The following is an 18,128-nucleotide window of genomic DNA, read 5'->3' on the forward strand; positions in this document are numbered from 1 at the left end:
ACTTTTAATTGGTGTTGAGAGGTTTAGGGTCTGTAATTATTAAACATAAGACTCTAATGAAAGAGAAAAATCCCTCTTTTTGAAAGAATAGAGACTATTTATCAAATCTTCCTGCTAATACACCTAAAGAACCCCAAACATGTCTGAAAATCCTTCTTCAGTCGTTGATTAAACCCCTAAATACTCGTCCCTGTGTATAAAAGCTGCACATTTAGAAGATTTTCCCATGAAAATAAACCCTTCTTACCTTAAAATGCCTCATGGATGTAATTCTACACAGTCTGTTCCTCCTCTATTCACTGCAGTTGATGCACACCAGCTCACCAACAGCTCTGCTCAAACACTGTGAATCTACACTGTAAAAAATGTTCGTACACTTTAAGGTGAAAAATTGTCAAACCATGACGGTAAAAATCTGTAAGCTCTAAAACACTTTGATGCAGTTTATGTAACACTGAATCACCGTAAACAGGTTCATCAGGAGAAAAAGTGGGTTTTTAAAATAATTTTCTCTTGAAAGAATTACATTTCCCGACTCTTGCACAGTTTTTAATGGAAAAATGCCGTAATATGTGTAACAATGCTCTCATTTTTGCATTTAATTCTTGAAAAGTTTTTCAAAATTAAACGTACATATTGTTGTACTGATAATGGAAACATGCTACAATATTCATAACAAGTAACATGGCAATTTCTGCATTTATTACATGTTTGTTTTCAGTCAAATTGCTGTACTTTTGTGTTAATAACGGACATTTGCTTTAATATTTATGACAGCTTTAACTGCAATTTTTGCTAATAAATACACATATTAAATTTGAAGGTAGTCACTTTTAACAACCAACTTTTCAAAAAGAACAAAGCATACATAATACTACCACTGGAATGACTACTAATACTTGTATCCCAATTTAAAGTACTGAAAAGCAAAAAACGATTTTGACATGACCCATGCCATTTTGAGTAAGAATATGTCAGTAACTACAAATATAACCCTGCTGCTTTTTTGTACAGTGATAGAAGACAGATGGAACTGTCTTGTAGAAAAATTTGGGGTCTCTGGTACCTGTCCCACACTGAGATTTTTGCCCCCCAAAACAGCCAATTAAAAATCTCGTCCAACTTTGGGAGCTCATATTTTCCAAACTGAGGTACCTAGAAAGCTCCAGTTTGCTAAGTTATCACACAAGTTTGTGTAGAATGGAACCCAGGGGTGTTAGAACACTTCTGTGCAGTATTTCTAGTACTTCTAAGGTCCCAAACCCCACTCGTGAGTAGGTGTCTTCATTTTTAGCATTTTTAGCAAGCCCCCACGGCCTGCAGAGTGTAGGGAAACACCTGGGGATGTTTGTGGGGCACTAGCTACATGCAGAGGCCTTGTTTACCAACTCACAGCTCTCTGGTATGTCTAGAGGCTGAGAATTAACCACTTAAAGATGCAAAGAAACGCTGGCGAGGCTTTTTATAGCCCAAATTCTGAAAATTTCAGACCCCCACAACTCAGAAACTATTTGAGCTACAGGCCTACAATTTTGCATAGAAAGTTCTTTTGTGACTATCTAATGGCATACAAATTTAGGACTAATTTGAAAATGGTGCGGCAACCGCCATCTGGTGAAACCACACGGAATGACCCTTTTAGATTTATTGCATGTCAAAATTCCCCCAAATGTCTCATATCCATAAAGCTCAAGGCTGTTCAGTGTTTCACTTATTAAGCTGCTCCTGATTGAATTTGGTTGTTTTTGAGGCGGAATTTTTAAAAAAAAATGGCCTCAGGCTTGACAGGATAGGAGGCTTTGTCTGTAATCAGTTTGTATGCATCTTTATTGTCTGCACTGGTCAGAGTGACGGTGAAGTCCTTTTATTAAAATACTTCTCTGACACACCTCCTCTATCATTTTCCCATTAATGTATATTAGAACTACATTAGAACACTGTCAATTTCACATTTTAATAGCAGCTTTAAGAGGATTTTAAGGATTTCACACGAATAAAATGAAGATTTGCTCATGATAAGTGTTTGGGCGGTATATCTGTGACTCACATAGGTTTTATTGTTGGTTTCTTGTTTGGATATTCCTGCTAGAAGCTCATTTCCACTTTAGAAATGACTCATCCACTCATGAAAGAGTCACTTAATAAATCTCTGGTGTTCTTCACACTCAGCAAATTAGCGCTTTACTCTTAATTTGGCTCATTTTAAAACCCTTAAATCTAATTCTTTGGGTAATTCATTACTTTAAGCAGCAAATCGTGAAATCTTTGGTGAATTAATGCACCCATCAAAGCAGGACTGAGCCAAGTGTTTCAAACCAACGGCTCCTTTCTGTTTTACTGCTTTGTTGCTCTGTGCCCACATTATTTCCATGTGACAGAATTTGGGTTATTCACGCTGCATGAAAATTTCCTGTAACCTAAATGTCTATAATGGATAAAAAAAAAAATCAATGCAGCTCTATTAATCTGTGAACAGCCAGCGGGACATGTCAGTCCAGCTCAAACTGTGCTTCACTTGTCTTTGCAGGCATCCATGAGTTCACTTCTTCACTTTAAACACTTTTTTGTGATTCTAAATGCTGTGTGCGGACTGGAATATTTCATTTAATTGCAGCGCCACGGCACTGACCGGAGACGTGTGAGAACAGGAAGGAAGTTTCTCTGCTGCGAGGCTGTAGATGGGATTATAGCCGGCTGTTTAATTAATTAGCTAAAATAATCTTGTAGTGCGCTCTAAGCCTCTGCTCAGTTGGCTTGGGCACACAGAAGATAGCGGAGGGAATTAAAATCAATCTGCCACAGAAGCGGTATGGAGAACTATATTCAGCTGACTCTGCTCTTGTATTAGTGTCAGACTGGTGGGAGAGAGAATACATTAAACAGACAATGCATACAGAAGGCCATCAGCTGGAGAGGTCGGCGCTGTGCTTTCAGTGATGAAATGTGCTGCTAAGAATCTAAAGGCTGATTACGGATCCAAAACCAACCTGATAACCAGCTTATACAATGAACTGACACTGTCCAGAGGCTCGTTAAGGCCCATGCAGGGACACAAAGCAAACCATACAGAGATTTAAAGGTGGAGGCTATGATTGGAACTCTGTCTGTCCCAAATTTGAGCAGCAGTTTCTTATTTTTCATTTGAAAATAGAAAAAAAATTGAACACCTGATTTCATTTTTTGGATTAAAATAAAAGAAACTTTTTTAGTTCCCAAATGAAAACATCATCTAAAACCAAAACTAGACCCTGCTTGATAGTTTTGATGTTTTTTGTTTTTTTTGCTTTTTGATTCTGACTCCCAAAGTAGTTTTTCCAGTTTTTCTTTCTGAAACAAAGAACATAAATAAAAAAACAACTGGAGTGCAGATTATCCAGAGATACCTAGACAACGTTTCTGCTAAGAAACAAATATTTGTTTTTAACTTTTGGCAATTTTGCAAAGTGAATTTTACTCAAGTCTGTTTAAATTGTCTGAGTTCTGCTAAAGAAAAGCCAGAAATTTAAATCAAAGAAGCTTCACTGATTAACCAAGTAGACAAACCATGTTTTTTAAACTTTTGGCATCTTTGCAAACTGAATTTTACTCATGTCAGTGGAAATTGTATCATTTCTGAATGCAGAAAAGTCTGAATTTTAAACTAAATCAAGCTTTTCCGGTTCGTCAAGTAGGCTAAAACAAATGTTTTTTAACTTTTGACATCTTTCCAAAGTGAGTCAAATCAGTGGAAATTGTATAATTTCTGCTAATTGGTCTTTCTTTCGGTAGACACTGCTGTGTGACTACTGAGTCGGCTTTCTCACTTTATGATTCTAATTTACTTCTGCTATGTTTATATTAGCACTAAGCACCTTCTTGCTACTGTTTAACAGAATTTAAATTGCTTTGTTTTAATCATAGGCTGTATATACAAGATGAATGTAGCCTCTGCACCTGAAAAGTAAAGCTAAAGTTTCTCCAACCTGCATTCTTTGTAACAGCCAGCAGGGGGTGACTGCTCTGGTAGTCTAATAGTATAGAAGTCTATGAGAAAATGACTTGATTTGTTTCCTCAGTAAACATTTTTCTAATGACTTTATGGTCTAAACTGCTTCTTCCAAGCCTCTTTCAACACAACATGAACTTGATTTTGTAAATGATGGCTCTATTTAGGGTCAAACAGACGATAAAGTAGGGTGTGTTTTAGGGCCCTTCAGGTAGTTACTGTATTGGCCAGCATAGTGTCCTTGAGTTTTCAGTCAGATCCACCACTTGCATATAGAATCTATGGTTTTAAATCATGTCTTTTTTATACTTTCCTCTGTTTTTGTGTGCAGGACATGGCAGATTACATCGCTTACGTTGCCAAGGACCTGGTCGATCAGAGAGGTAAAGTGAAGATTTTGTGCTTCAAGCCTATTGTTTGAGTTGAGCTGTCATTGTGTAAATGCATAAACTATGCTGTGATTCCTGTAAATAAACATTTCTCTGGCCCTCCCTGGCAGCGTGTCACATCCTAGAGTGTCCTCAGGGTCGGGGCTCTGAGGTCATCAACAGCATCGGTCGGGCCTTCGAGACTCGCTTCCGACAACTCCTCAGCCAAACGCCGTCGCTGCTCTCCACCAGTCCCAGGTTGTTCTATTATTAATGTCACACCACACAGTGAACCGTCAGACTGTGCGTCCTCAGCATCTGAACATCGTGTAAACTTCTACATGCAGCTCAGCAGTGAGAATCTGCCACAAACGGAGCCCAGAGGAGACGACAAAACACCAGAAAGCCCTGAAGGAAGGTGAGGTCAGCGAACGGCGTGATTACTACAACGTCATCCCAGGAAAGACGCCTCCTCCTGGTGGGATAGAAGATCTGCGGATCACAAGGGAGGAGAACAAACAGGAAGCTGACTTACAGAGGGTGAGAGTTTACTGTAAGACCAAAAACATGTCTCGTCAGTTTGTATACGTATCGTAACCTTGGATACCAAAGTCTGACTAGAAAGAAAAACTCAAGACAAGGTCCAAATTGTTTTCTCCAAAGCCTTCAACCACATCTTGTGACCTTCTCCAGCATATTAAATTGCTCAGTCGTCACGGAGATGGTTTAATAGTTTTCATATCAAAATGATTATATTATGTAAGTATACATTGCATCTTGGGTTCTTCTCTGTATAATGACGGCTCCCACTGCTGGAGTCCACAGGCTTCGGTTATTAGCTGCAGAAACAAGCCCATCTTGTGTTGATGATTTAGCTGATTTACTTCACAGTAGGGGTGATTATTGTAAATGTCACCAGGCTTATACTTTCAGTAAAGAACTCTAGATTTTCAAGACACCCTCTAGTCAAATCTAATCTAGTTTATTATGTTTGTATCACATCCAGATGGTGGTTTTTATATGCTTGAAGACACATCATGAGCAAAATATGCATCCGACACCACAACTGAGCATTTCTACCCCGAAACATTATGTAGGAATTTATTATATGAACTCATCTTGTCCAGTTAAGTTAATTTAAATATAGGAATTCTGCAAATTTCTAGTCAAGCTGAGAATGCCTAATTTACGTAAGTTTATAGGACACAAAACTAACATAAAAGCAGACTTTCAAGGACATCCTGTGACTCAAACATGATGAAAACTTTCTGTGTGTCTTGGATCTTTCTTAAATCAAGTTATAGTTGTTTCTTTTATAAAAATCAAAGCAATCCTTACCAAAACAAAGGTTCTTTGTACTGAGTCAGAAATGGCTTCAGTAGCTGAGGCTCTTTAAACTTAGAAAATGGAAAAGAAAAGCAAACCTATCTCCAACTATTGTCTATGTGACTGCATGATTCATCATAGTTTTTCTAACTTGTGTTCTTTGATTCAGCTAGATTTTTTAATAAAAAAAACTCTAGAGGTGTAACTAGCACACAGCGCTGAGCTTATAGAAGAGGGATTTCTGAATAATCCTGTCATAATATTAACATTCACACGCGGACTTTTAGATCATTTTTAATCAGGATAAGTTCACTGAACACAAACTTCCCCACATTTACACGTTGCAGTGACCGTGTGATTTTATCTGCTGGTTTTAATTCAATTCAATTCAATTCAATTTTATTTATATAGCGTCAATTACAGTCAAATCGTCTCAAGACGCTTTACAGAACCCATATGCCTGACCCCCAGAGCAAGCCCAAAGGCGACAGTGGCAGGGAAAACACCCTTTTAACAGGGAAGAAACCTCGAGCAGAACCCGGCTCTATATAGGGGGGACCCATCTACCTGCTGGCCGGGGGGGTTGAGAGGGACAGAGGAGGGCAAGGGGGAGGGAAAGTGCCTTTAAGTGGTTGGTAATCAGAGATGCACTTCAGCGCTCCTCATCCACTTCCCAGAATTGTTGTGCCGGTCTGGGAACTGAGACAGCAGCTTTCCTGTCGTTACAACACATCTCTAACCTTTAGGCCATCGCTGCCCCTGAATGCTCTCGGACAGACGCAGTCTTGTGCGAATGACTCATCTGCTGCTGCTGTTGCAGGTCTGTTTGTCTCCACCGGTTTCCCTCTATGAGAACTCCTCCGTCACTGAAGAGGCTCCAGCTCCACCTGCAGGTGAAACCACAAATACTCCTCCAGACCAACTAAAAACGTGTCTGAATAATGAATGTGTCTGTTTACATGTTTGTAACTGTACTGAAAGCAGCTACATATATTTACTCAGTTACTTTATTCAAGCACATTTTGGAGGAAATTTTGCTTTACTTGAGTCAAAGACAAATATAGTACTTTTTACTCCACTGCATTTATTTTGATGCTTTACTTCCTGTAGTTACACTGCAGGTGTAAATTGATATAAAATATTTAATCAACTAGTTGTAGATCAGATTTTATTATGAGTTAAAACAAGGATTCATTGATCTCTTCAGGTGGAATCTTTAAGCTTTCCAACATTAGAAATACAAGCAATTCGAATTATTCCCGCTTTTAATACCAGTAGCCCTTTAAGCTGCAGTCAATTCCAGCCATTTTCAGTACAAAAAATCACTAATATTTTATTTGTAAATAAAAATATGACGAGAAATACAGGGAATATTGGACGCGCATGGCGAAGTGCATTTCCTTGAAAACGACCTATTCATGGATCATATACCGACTTCAAGACATGTTTTGGCCAAAATATTTTACTGGCTTGTGTCGTCTGGATGTCAAAAGTTGGATTATGGCCGTTTTTTTGTGGAATATTTTCATCTGTGTGTAATAATGAACCCGGAAATGTGAGTCGCGCTGTGTGCGTTGAAGCCGTGTATAGAGAACGGATGGATGGATATTCGTTGTTTGTCGGACAAATATGTTTATATTACCCACTGTGGTAATCACATCTGAAAGTGGTTTATACCGGCGGATTCATGAGAATCTAAGCTTTCCATCGGTGTATAATGTTTCTATCATTGAGTTTGCAGCGTCGGTCAATTAAGCGAAATACTTTAGCGCATCTCAAAGGGACCCGTATTCGGGCCGCTGAACCTTAATGGGATGCACACATTGATGAATCAATAGTTCTGTTTATATCCAGTAAAATAATATTTAGGATTTTAAAATGGGACGCTCTGAACAGCAAGTACTTTTACTTTGGATACTTGAAGGTGTACTTGGATGCCAACTGTTCTGCATCTTTACTGAAGTAAACTTTTGAAAGCCTGGATTTTTACTTTTGAGAGATTATTTCTGCACTCTAATAACACTATTTTGCCTTAAGTTAAAGCTCTGACTGCTTCTGCTGCCATTCTGTGCATGGTTTGGGCAAACTTAGTGTAAAATGATTGATATAGATTCAAATTTAATTCAGTATGTAGTGCAGGATTGATTAAAACTCTGTTAAATGTCCAAAGTATAATACTAGTTTGGTTACTACAGGTCAAAAATGACCTTTAATAAAAGCCTAAGACCATTACTGCTACATACAGCAGCCTAAATGCATTGAAAACATAGAATTTGGAAACAAAAAGATGCCCCCAGAAAGCTTTTTTAAAGCATACTCCCATGTTTGATAGCGTCTCCAACCTTTGAATCAGCCTTTCAGACACTTGTTTAGCTTACATTGCCCTAAACATTTCAAGTGAAGTCTCTCTATTCAGTTTTCTACATTAAATTGCAGCTATTAAAAATCTTAAATTATCAATGTTTAGATTGAGTTGATTGAATCTGGAGATTATTAGATTTGATTTCTAGAATCTGGCCGATCTATGCAACAGCTTTACAGATTCAGTGCAACAGTATAGTGAAAAAAATAGTAAAAAATGATAAAATCTTGGTTTAAAGTCAATATTTTTCTTCTACTTTGTCTCCATTAGTGCAATCTGACGTTGAACAGTTCCCTCCTCTGTCTGAGACTCCTGTCCAGAACCTGATCCAGGAAGAAGAATGGTTCCACGGGAGGTGATTCATCAACATCTCTGCATCTTTTCTTCCATCAGTGACTCATTAATGTCCGCTAATGTCCCTCATTCTTTCTCCGGTAACTTTGTGTCTTTCCTCCCAGGCTAGGAAGGAAGCAGGCCGAGTCCCTCCTCAGCTGCAGTGGAGATTTCCTGGTCAGAGAGAGCAGCTCGGCTTCCGGTCAGTACGTCCTCAGCGGTATGGAGGGAGCCAAAGTGAGACACCTGCTGCTGGTGGATCCTCACGGACAGGTAGAGCTGTGAGATTTACGGGCACTGAAAAATATTGTTTCCTTGTCTGAAAAAAAAATCAAAAATTCAGTAAAAAAAAAAACAACCCAAAATTTCTGAAAATTTGCAAAACCTTTAGGAAGAAAATTCCAATAATTCTTTAAAAGTTTCCCGTAAAAGTTTTATCTGAAAAAAATGCCCCAAATTTGACAAGAAAATTCTTGGAAATATTTTCAAAAAATTTGTAAAAATCTTCCAGAAAATCCTAAAAGTATCTGAAGTGATTACATACTGTATATATCAGTAAAACTTCTAATATTTTCTCTAAGAACATTCACAAAGAAATCTACCAAAATCCAGCAAAATTTACTGGATTTTGTTTTGTGAATGTTTTTAAAGAAACTTTTATTTCATTTCTTTTTTTTTTTCCACCAGAAAATGTTCAAAGAAAATGTGGACATCAGAAGTTTCACTGTGAAAATATATATTTTTTTCCTCACATTTTCAAACTTTAAAACGGGTCAATTTTGACCCGTGGGACGACATGAGGGTTAAATACACAGGAATGAAAAAGAGGAGAACGTATTCAGCATTCAAGTATGTGTCTTTCTGTTTGTGTGCGACCAGGTGCGAACACGTGACCAGGTGTTTCTGAGCGTCGGTCACCTGGTGAGGTTCCACATGGAGAACCAGATGCCCATCGTCTCTGGAAGCAGCGAGCTGTGTCTCAAACAGCCCATCCTGCAGACGCACTAATGTCCACAGACTGGAGCACAATGCAAAAACACTTTAAACCCTTCTGCTGCCTGAAATATTACAAACAGCTGAGTCCTGTCGACACACTGGACTTCATTTCCAGCGGCGATTAGTCAAAACTGCCTCAGCTTGTTGGGACAATTTTGCATTATTTGGTCATTCTAATACTGTGCCGGTTTGATTTTTCTAACATGAGTAAATCCTCAGCCCCCTCTCTGTGTCTTCTTGAATGTGTTGAGAGCAGAACTTCCCTCTCAGGCTGAACTTTCTGCTGTTTACTCAGAGTCCAAGCAGCAGTCTCTGGTGTCGGAAGGAAATTACCAGAATGTTGGCAGACTCTCCCAATCATTTTTCAGATGCTAAATTTGTCTTGTGCTCTTTTGTTTTGATTTTTCCTTTTCTGTTATCGTTTCATGTTCCCATTTCCCATGCTTGACTTTTGGAAAAAGCTTTTCATCCCACTGATTTCTCACATTCTGAATATGGAATTCAAATGTTCTTTGTTTGCCTCAGATAAACTTCAAATACACAAATAGCTCACTGTGAAGTTTGACCAAATATAGCTTCAGCTTTTTCACGGAATAGCTTACTAGACTTTGGAATTTCTTTTGTTGAACATAAACTTTTTTTTTTTCCAATGTTTTCTTTACAAAACAAATCTTCATGTTACAACAATAGAAAGGTGTCAACATCATGAAATTTGTGGTACTTATTGCCGCTCAAAGCCACTAAATGCTTCCAAGATGTTGTTTTTCTGACTTCACAATGAACAAACAACAGTAAGTACATAAATACGAGGTCAAAATTGTAAATTCAAAATGGAAAATATTCAACTGACACTCTGTTCACCACATCATTTTAGCCATTTTTTACAGAACAAGACCAGAAATGTCAAACTTTAGGTGGATTATTTTTCTATAAACACGACAAAACCCTTTAAAATACCAAAAAATTTGTATGTAAATAAATATGTGAATTTCAGTTCAACGTATGCAATGCAAGCCATCCCACTGATGCATTTATACACGCTATACAGCAACATTTTGTGGCCAATAAAGACACCGAGATGTTAAATTGCTCCAGCATGTAAAGCTTCATCTTAGTAAAAAACAATAAAAAAATAAATACATTAATTAAAAATAAAGTAGGATAACTAAATGTAGAAGCTCTATATTGTAAAACAAGAACATTTTAAACTTGTTTTTAACTGTAATATTACAGAATTACAGATAATTAGTAAAATCACAGAATTTAATTATTTTATACGTTAATTAAAAAAAATTGGAAAATTAGCATCAATCGTTTGGATTAAAACTGAATTTTGACACCTCCGTATTCAATTCAAAATAAATTCAGAAATCACTGTCAATGCTGCTGATTCATAATCTTCTGAGTTTTCCATAAAATATATACTGAATTTTAAAATATGACTTATTTAATTGATTAATTAATTACTCCTGCTTCCTGTAGTCATTAATACTCATTGAATCATTGTTTTATATTATTATTATTACCATTACTTTTAGGTGACAGTAAGCCTTCACGTGTAAAAATATTTATGACAATGAAGTAGTCAACTTTTTCACTGCCACAGGATGGCGCTGTCACTCTTCACAAGAATTCTTTCACCTTCATCAGGAACCAAAATACACTTTTAAACGGTCAAATGCCATCTGGTGAGATTTCTAAAAAAACTGCATTTTCCCATCATCACGTGCATACACATTTATAACGTCTTCATGAGGAAAAATGGCAAAAACACATCTGCTGGAACCGCAGACTTTAACTGCAACAGCCTCCGATGATTATTTCTTGAAGCAGATGTGTGTCTGAGTGAGCAGTAAAAATGGCTGGTAGTAAACAGCCTATAGTAACTGCTGCAGCCCCTTTCTCTCAGTTTTCAGCGCCCTGTCACTTGCAGATTTTGGTGAAGTAAAAGATGACTGCGTGCTGAAAGTATGCAGTCGGCTGTTTTCGGGGCTGCAGCCCTCGCCGTCCTCTGAGAGGCTCGGAGGGTCTCGCCCACATTAATCACCCTCAGAGCAGCTTGTTGGGCTGAGATCGGAGAGAAACTGGCAGCTGATGTGGAGAGAAGCAGCTCTGCTCAGGACTGATACAAGAAAAAGACAAACGGCGATACTGTATCTGAAGGAAAACAACACTTGAAGCGTTCCTGCTGAGATAAGTCAAAGCAAAGAATTCACGTGCTTCTTTACTTCCCGCAATTCATAGCCTAGGTGTCCAAAACTCCCAGAAGGTGTTTCCCCTGCTCTTAATGCACAACTTAAATGTAATCATATGTGCATTATTTGATTTAGACTCGGCCCAGACTGAAAATCCAGTCGCGTTCATATGAAAAGGCTTTCACAAGTGCGAAATTGAGTGATTTTTCATCCAACTGAAGTGGTTTCCCCGCTTCTATTACGTCCCTGTGGATTTTCTGTGAGTCACACGGGCCTCACCCAGAACAACTCACCAAGAACAACAATGATCTAGTGTGTGATGCCATTCTTTCAGGCTTGTGAGGCCTGCTGACGGTCACATGTTGTCAAACCTGTGAGGTCACAGTTTGACCTGCGACCCCTCATTAATGTCAGAGCAGCAGCTGGTCGACCTGTGTGGCGTTTCTGAACGAGCAGCGGTGGGAGGAACACGGGCTGGGTGAGTGTTTGAGTGATTGAAGTGATCAGCAACTGACTGGAAACTCACAAAAGAGACATTTTACTGTGATAGAAAACCAGAAATTTCATGCAAGATGATGCTAATGTTTAGCTCCACGTTTTTGTGCCAGACAAAAGGAAAGAGAAGCCTATTTTTTATGCTTTAATCCAGAGGTGTCAAACTCATTTTAGTTCAGGGGCCGCATTTAGCCCAATTTTATTTCTCAATCCATGATCAAAATGACAAAAGTCAGACAAAAAAAAGACAAAAACAGCGAAAACAAGATAAAATATTACAAAAATGAGATACAAAATGACGAAAATGAGACAAACAACATGAAATAAAACAAAAGAGACAAAAAGTTAGACAAAAATATTACAAGGGACAGAAAAATGGACACAAATGAGACAAAAAATGACAAAAAAGACATAACACAAGCGAGACAAACAAAACAACAAAAATGCTACACAAAACAACGAATACAACGAAACACAAAATGACAGAAATAAGACAAAAACATAAATGAGACAAAAAGGAAACACAAAAACAAGAGACAAACGACAAAAGTCAGACCACAAAATGATAAATCAACAACAAAAACAAGGTAAAATATTACAAAAATGAGACACAAAATGACAAAAATGAGACAAACAACATGAAATAAAACAAAAGAGACAAAAAGTTAGACAAAAATATTACAAGGGACAGAAAAATGGACACAAATGAGACAAAAAATGACAAAAGCGAGAAACAAAATGACAAAAAATAGACAAATAACACAAGCGAGACAAACAAAACAACAAAAACGCTACACAAAACAACGAATAAAACAAAACACAAAATGACAGAAATAAGACAAAAAACATAAATGAGACAAAAAGGAAACACAAAAACAAGAGACAAACGACAGAAGTCAGACCAAAAAATGATAAAACAACAACAAAAACAAGGTAAAATATTACAAAAATGAGACACAAAATGACAAAAATGAGACAAACAACATGAAATAAAGCAAAAAATAGACAAGGAATTTGACAAAAATTGACACCAACGAGACAAAAACTGGCAAAAGCAAGAAACAAATTGACAAAAAAAAAAATAGACAAAAATACAAGCGAGACAAAAAGGAAAAATGAGAAACAGAACAACAAAAAAAGACAAAATATTACAAAAATTAGACACAAACTGACAAAAGGAGAAAGAGCAATGTAGCATTTTATTTTTTGATCAAAACAACTTGTCATGGTCTAGAAATTATTTTAAATTTACAGTTTCACAAATTTACAATCTGCAGTTAATTTCTTCTCTACAATTCTGACTCTTTACAAAGTCGTCTCTCGGGCCAGATTGGAACTTCTGGAGGGCCGGTTTTGGCCCACAGGTCGCATGTTTGACACCCCTAGTTTAGTATGAATTTTTGGCACTTTAATGAGATGTAATCATGGCTCATAAAAAGATCAATATCCCACTTAACACAGTGCTTTAAATATTTAAGCTATCAATACACTGTGTGTTCACTGCCAAACAGCTTGCCCAACATGAGAGGCCTACTGTAGACTGGGAGGCAAACAGGTAAGATAACTTGGTATTTATCATCCTCCACTTCCTGCAGAAGCACCTCTCACTTGGCCGACCAGAATCAAAACCGTACGTCTCATAATAGGCCCATATTATGGCACCTTTATGGAAGGCACTAAATTAATGTGAGCTCAAACAGATTGCAGTCAATATTTCACTTAATGCAGTGCTTAAATATTTAAACTATCAGTGCAGGATGTGTCGGGTGCCAAAGGAGCTTTTAGGTTATTTCTACTTTGCTACACTGAGCAAAAATTTGAATGCAGCATGGAAATTATCTTGTTTTCCCATTTAGAGGACTATTTCAAAATCTTCTTTTGCTTTTTGTTGTTAGAAAAACATTAAAGTAACCCAAGAAAGTACAAATTCTCAACCACTGAGTTAACTGACATGTTCATCAGGTGTCACTTTAAAGGACAAAGAGCAGTACACACCTCTCCTTTGACCAGTGACCCTGAAAGCCCACCTTAAAATGCAGCTTTATGAAGGAAATAAAACTGATCATCTCATTGCAATGCAATGTTTCTGCTGTGTTCTGGCACTTTAACGTGTACCATCCACCTAAACATTGTTGTAATATGGAACCAGCACGCATTCCTGATGAAGTAATCGCCACCAGCTATGCGGAAGCTCTTTCTTCCACCTCTGCAACAAGACACGAAAGATTTCTTCAGCCAGGAGGTTAATCTGAAAGTCTGCAGCTGAAACTACAGCAGGAACTTAACCTTGAATTATGAAACCACGTGTTGTGTGTGCATTTGTTAGTGCATGAGTGTTTGTTCATCGAACTGGGGCAGTGACATGGCAGCCCCAGAAACAGGAAATGATAAACATTCAGAATAATCTTCAGGTTCTGTGGATTTGGTTCAGATCCAGAGCATTAAAAAGCCTGAACTCTTTGAATTCCTTTGCTGAATAAACTTGAGTGCTGATGAGCCTGAGGGCATTAACTTTATACACACACACACACACACACACACACACACACACACACACACACACACACACACACACACACACACACACACACACACACACACACACACACACACACACTGTGCATATGACAAAGCATTCCCAGACCCCGAAGCGCCTTAATGGAACAATTAAAGTCATAAAAAGCGCCCAGAGTACGAGAGCATGAAATTGTTCCTCATTTCAATGTTATCAGAGTCACACAGAGTTCAGATCTGGAAGGAAACAAAGCGAGTCTTGGCCACTGACTGGGCCATGTTGCAGCAGTTACCGCTACGCCAAAATCTACATGTATGTTCCTCCAGAGACAGAGCCGAGGAGGAGACATGTGAGTCATGTGAGGTCTGCAAACAAATGCGCACAAACAAAGAGACCAACGGGTTTCTGAGCCTGGTTCTGTTTCCTGTTTCCACAAGTCAGGAACCAGTGAAGGCGTGCTGCAGAGAGGCGAGCCAAGAGCCTCTGTTAAATGAGTATACAGTGAGTTGCTGTTGGCCGGACTCAGTGCAGAGTGGATGAGTGTGTGTGTGTGTAACCCCCACAGCGATCGCCTCACTCCTCAGCAGTGCTCGACTTGAGCTTTTACCTCCCTCTGCTCCCAGGCCTCGGCCCTCTTACCCCGGCCTAGCATGACAGCTCGTGTGTGTGTGTGTGTGTGTGTGTGTGTGTGTGTGTGTGTGTGTGTGTGTGTGTGTGTGTGTGTGTGTGTGTGTGTGTGTGTGTGTGTGTGTGTGTGGACTGTTGGCAGGCCGTTCTGACCGGAAACACACACTCCCATGCACAACACACTTTGTCCTGAAGCGCGACATGCCCCGAAGTTTCTTTACCTCTTCCAAATCTTCATCTTTCCACTCTCGCTTTATCACTGCCCCGCTGGAAACTAGGTCAATGTCAGTTCATGCCATTAGCTTCTGTTCCAGCTGCGTACGCTCTTGTGTGTATGTGTGCACGTGATCGTGTTCGGTTAGCAGCCATGCTTATCTGCCACTTGGCTTAAGAACTTCCTTGAAAATGTTTGTTTTCATGCTCTGGATTGGGATCGAGTCTGCGTTTGTGTGTGTGTGTGACACGGTGATGATGAGGGGGTGGGGGATTCCAGGATTCTTGCACGAGGCAGCAGACAGATGTGGGAGACTTGAATCAAAACTGTTTCGTTGGCCGACTTCAAAAGGCGACTTTTCCTCCTGTGTTGGTCTCTTGTTGCTTTCCATTCCTCTGCTGTTCCCTCATGCTTTGGCCAGCAGCTCACACTTCTCCCTCAGATTTCAAGCAGGATGGATGTTTCAGTGAATCTTTGTCATGCTGAACTTTCTGTTTGGGGTTCTACGGACCCAATGGCCTCTTTAGCTGCTCAACAAACAGACTTACTGTTACTTTATTACCTTTTAGAGTAAATCGAGGAAAATTTCTTATTATTAGGGATTGTCTTTGGCCTTGATCCAATCCAAGTCATTTAATAGCATCTACTAACACTGAGTCACAATCCAATACCGCTTCCTGGATATTACACACTTCAAGTACATTCAAGTTATTGAAATCAATGTTTTTCCTTGACAACTGAACAGTTATAATATGCATTTCTGCATCCAAGGTGCTCCCAAATGTGACTATATGGTCATAAACCTTGCTGTAAATCTCCAGTAGGGCACTGTCTGAAATGTAGTGTTAGAGGGAAAGGTGTATCAAGGCTTGGTAAGCTCCAAAAACTTGTTTTTGCTACATACATATCAGAGAAAGTATTTTATAGCTGCAGTACCTGGCTGCACCAATAGGTGGAGCTTCTTACTGTTTAATAAACCTGACCTACATGCAGCTTTATATTGGCAAGTAGAGGTCATTGTAGAAGCTCAGTTATCAATGGGCCACCATGACAAAGACTTCTGTGATGCTTAATGGATTCTGGACAAAGCCCATGTCTTTAATATCAGCTGGGATCAATGAGGACAGTATTCCAATATCCAAGTGGTTTATGCTGCTGCTGATTGTTCATTTACAAAACGATTCAAAATGTGCCTCCCCAGTGTTTCGCCATAAATGATTCTCTCCTGATTCCTGATGTCAACAATGGAATGGGCTTAGGTTAGTGCCGATATACTACTGATGGTTATTTTAACTGATGACTGTGTTAAACACAACAGATTTTTATTCACTTTCTGTTAGTAGTTGGTTTTGACATAATTTATTACAATGCACTACCACTCACAAATCCCCAAACATCCTGTTTGGGTTTCCACCATTATAGCTTTATTGTTAGTATTTCAAATTATTCTTATTTGAAAAATCTATCATAAGTCTCTTAGTAGGGTGTCTGGCCACCATGTGCAGCCAGTGCAGCTTCAAGGTGGCTTGGAAATTACTGTCCAAGCCTCTAGAAATGAGGTATTTCCTCATTTAGCATGTACTAATCAAATCATTCAATGACCCTCGTGCCCTGTGGATGGGGCCATTGTCGTCCTCAAGGAGACCATTCCCATTAGGACAGAAATGTTTCATCATAGAATAAAGGTGATCACTTAAAACAGCTTTGTAAATGAATTTTTCCTTTAATTTGTCACGCCCCTGAGTGTACATTTCTTTGCGTGTGAAAGCCTTTTTTCTATCCATCCATCCACCCACCCATCCATCCATCCACCCACCCATCCATCCATCCACCCACCCACCCATCCATCCATCCATCCACCCATCCATCCACCCACCCATCCATCCACCCACCCACCCATCCATCCATCCATCCATCCATCCATCCATCCATCCACCCACCCATCCATCCATCCACCCACCCACCCATCCATCCATCCACCCATCTATCCACCCACACATCCATCCATCCACCCATCCACCCACCCATCCACCCATCCACCCACCCACCCACCCACCCATCCATTCACCCATCCATCCACACATCCATCCACCCACCCATCCATCCATCCACCCACCCATCCATCCACCCACCCACCCATCCATCCATCCATCCATCCATCCATCCATCCATCCATCCATCCATCCATCCATCCATCCATCCACCCTCCATCCACCCATCCATCCATCCATACATCCACCCATCCATCCATCCATACATCCATTCATCCATCCATCCATTCATCCACCCACCTACAGTAAATTCTGCATTCCCCTTCATTGGATGTCCAAGCTGACATGCCCAACCTTTCTACATATTGGGTCATGGAATAAAAGTATTTGAAGAAATCACACATTGCTGTTATTTTTAGCCATGCTGCTCTGTGGCTGGCACCGTGAGTCGGTCAGTTGGTCCTCCCCTTTGGTCCAGACTGAAACACAGCAACAACTGTTTGATGAATTGTCATGAAATTTTGCGAAAACATTCCCAGCCAATAAATTCCACTGACTTTCACCATGTCTTGACCTTTTATAGGTCAATGATCTCACTTTTATCTCAACGTCCTCGAGATAAATTGACAACACATTTGCACAGACATGCACGTTCTTTTCTGGATGGATTGGAATAGATTTCATAATTTCAGTTTGTAAAATACTTTGACCAAACACTTGC

General features: G+C 39.3%; 1 protein-coding gene across 2 annotated transcripts in view; it reads left to right on the forward strand.

Annotated features, from left to right (window-relative positions):
- The window catches only part of LOC110957264 (SHC-transforming protein 4), a 21,119-nt gene extending 11,155 nt beyond the window's left edge, over positions 1 to 9,964 (forward strand). For both annotated transcript variants that reach the window (XM_051944919.1, XM_022203187.2), the window contains 7 exons: positions 4,317 to 4,368; positions 4,485 to 4,611; positions 4,701 to 4,893; positions 6,500 to 6,572; positions 8,312 to 8,396; positions 8,500 to 8,647; positions 9,254 to 9,964. In XM_051944919.1, coding sequence (XP_051800879.1) covers positions 4,317 to 4,368; positions 4,485 to 4,611; positions 4,701 to 4,893; positions 6,500 to 6,572; positions 8,312 to 8,396; positions 8,500 to 8,647; positions 9,254 to 9,382 — 807 coding nt within the window. In that variant the 3' untranslated portion in view covers positions 9,383 to 9,964. The remainder of the gene's footprint in view (positions 1 to 4,316; positions 4,369 to 4,484; positions 4,612 to 4,700; positions 4,894 to 6,499; positions 6,573 to 8,311; positions 8,397 to 8,499; positions 8,648 to 9,253) is intronic.
- Positions 9,965 to 18,128: the final 8,164 nt, after the last annotated feature.

Source organism: Acanthochromis polyacanthus, chromosome 2 (genome assembly GCF_021347895.1).
Source record: "Acanthochromis polyacanthus isolate Apoly-LR-REF ecotype Palm Island chromosome 2, KAUST_Apoly_ChrSc, whole genome shotgun sequence".
NCBI classification, from domain to species: Eukaryota; Metazoa; Chordata; class Actinopteri; family Pomacentridae; genus Acanthochromis; species Acanthochromis polyacanthus.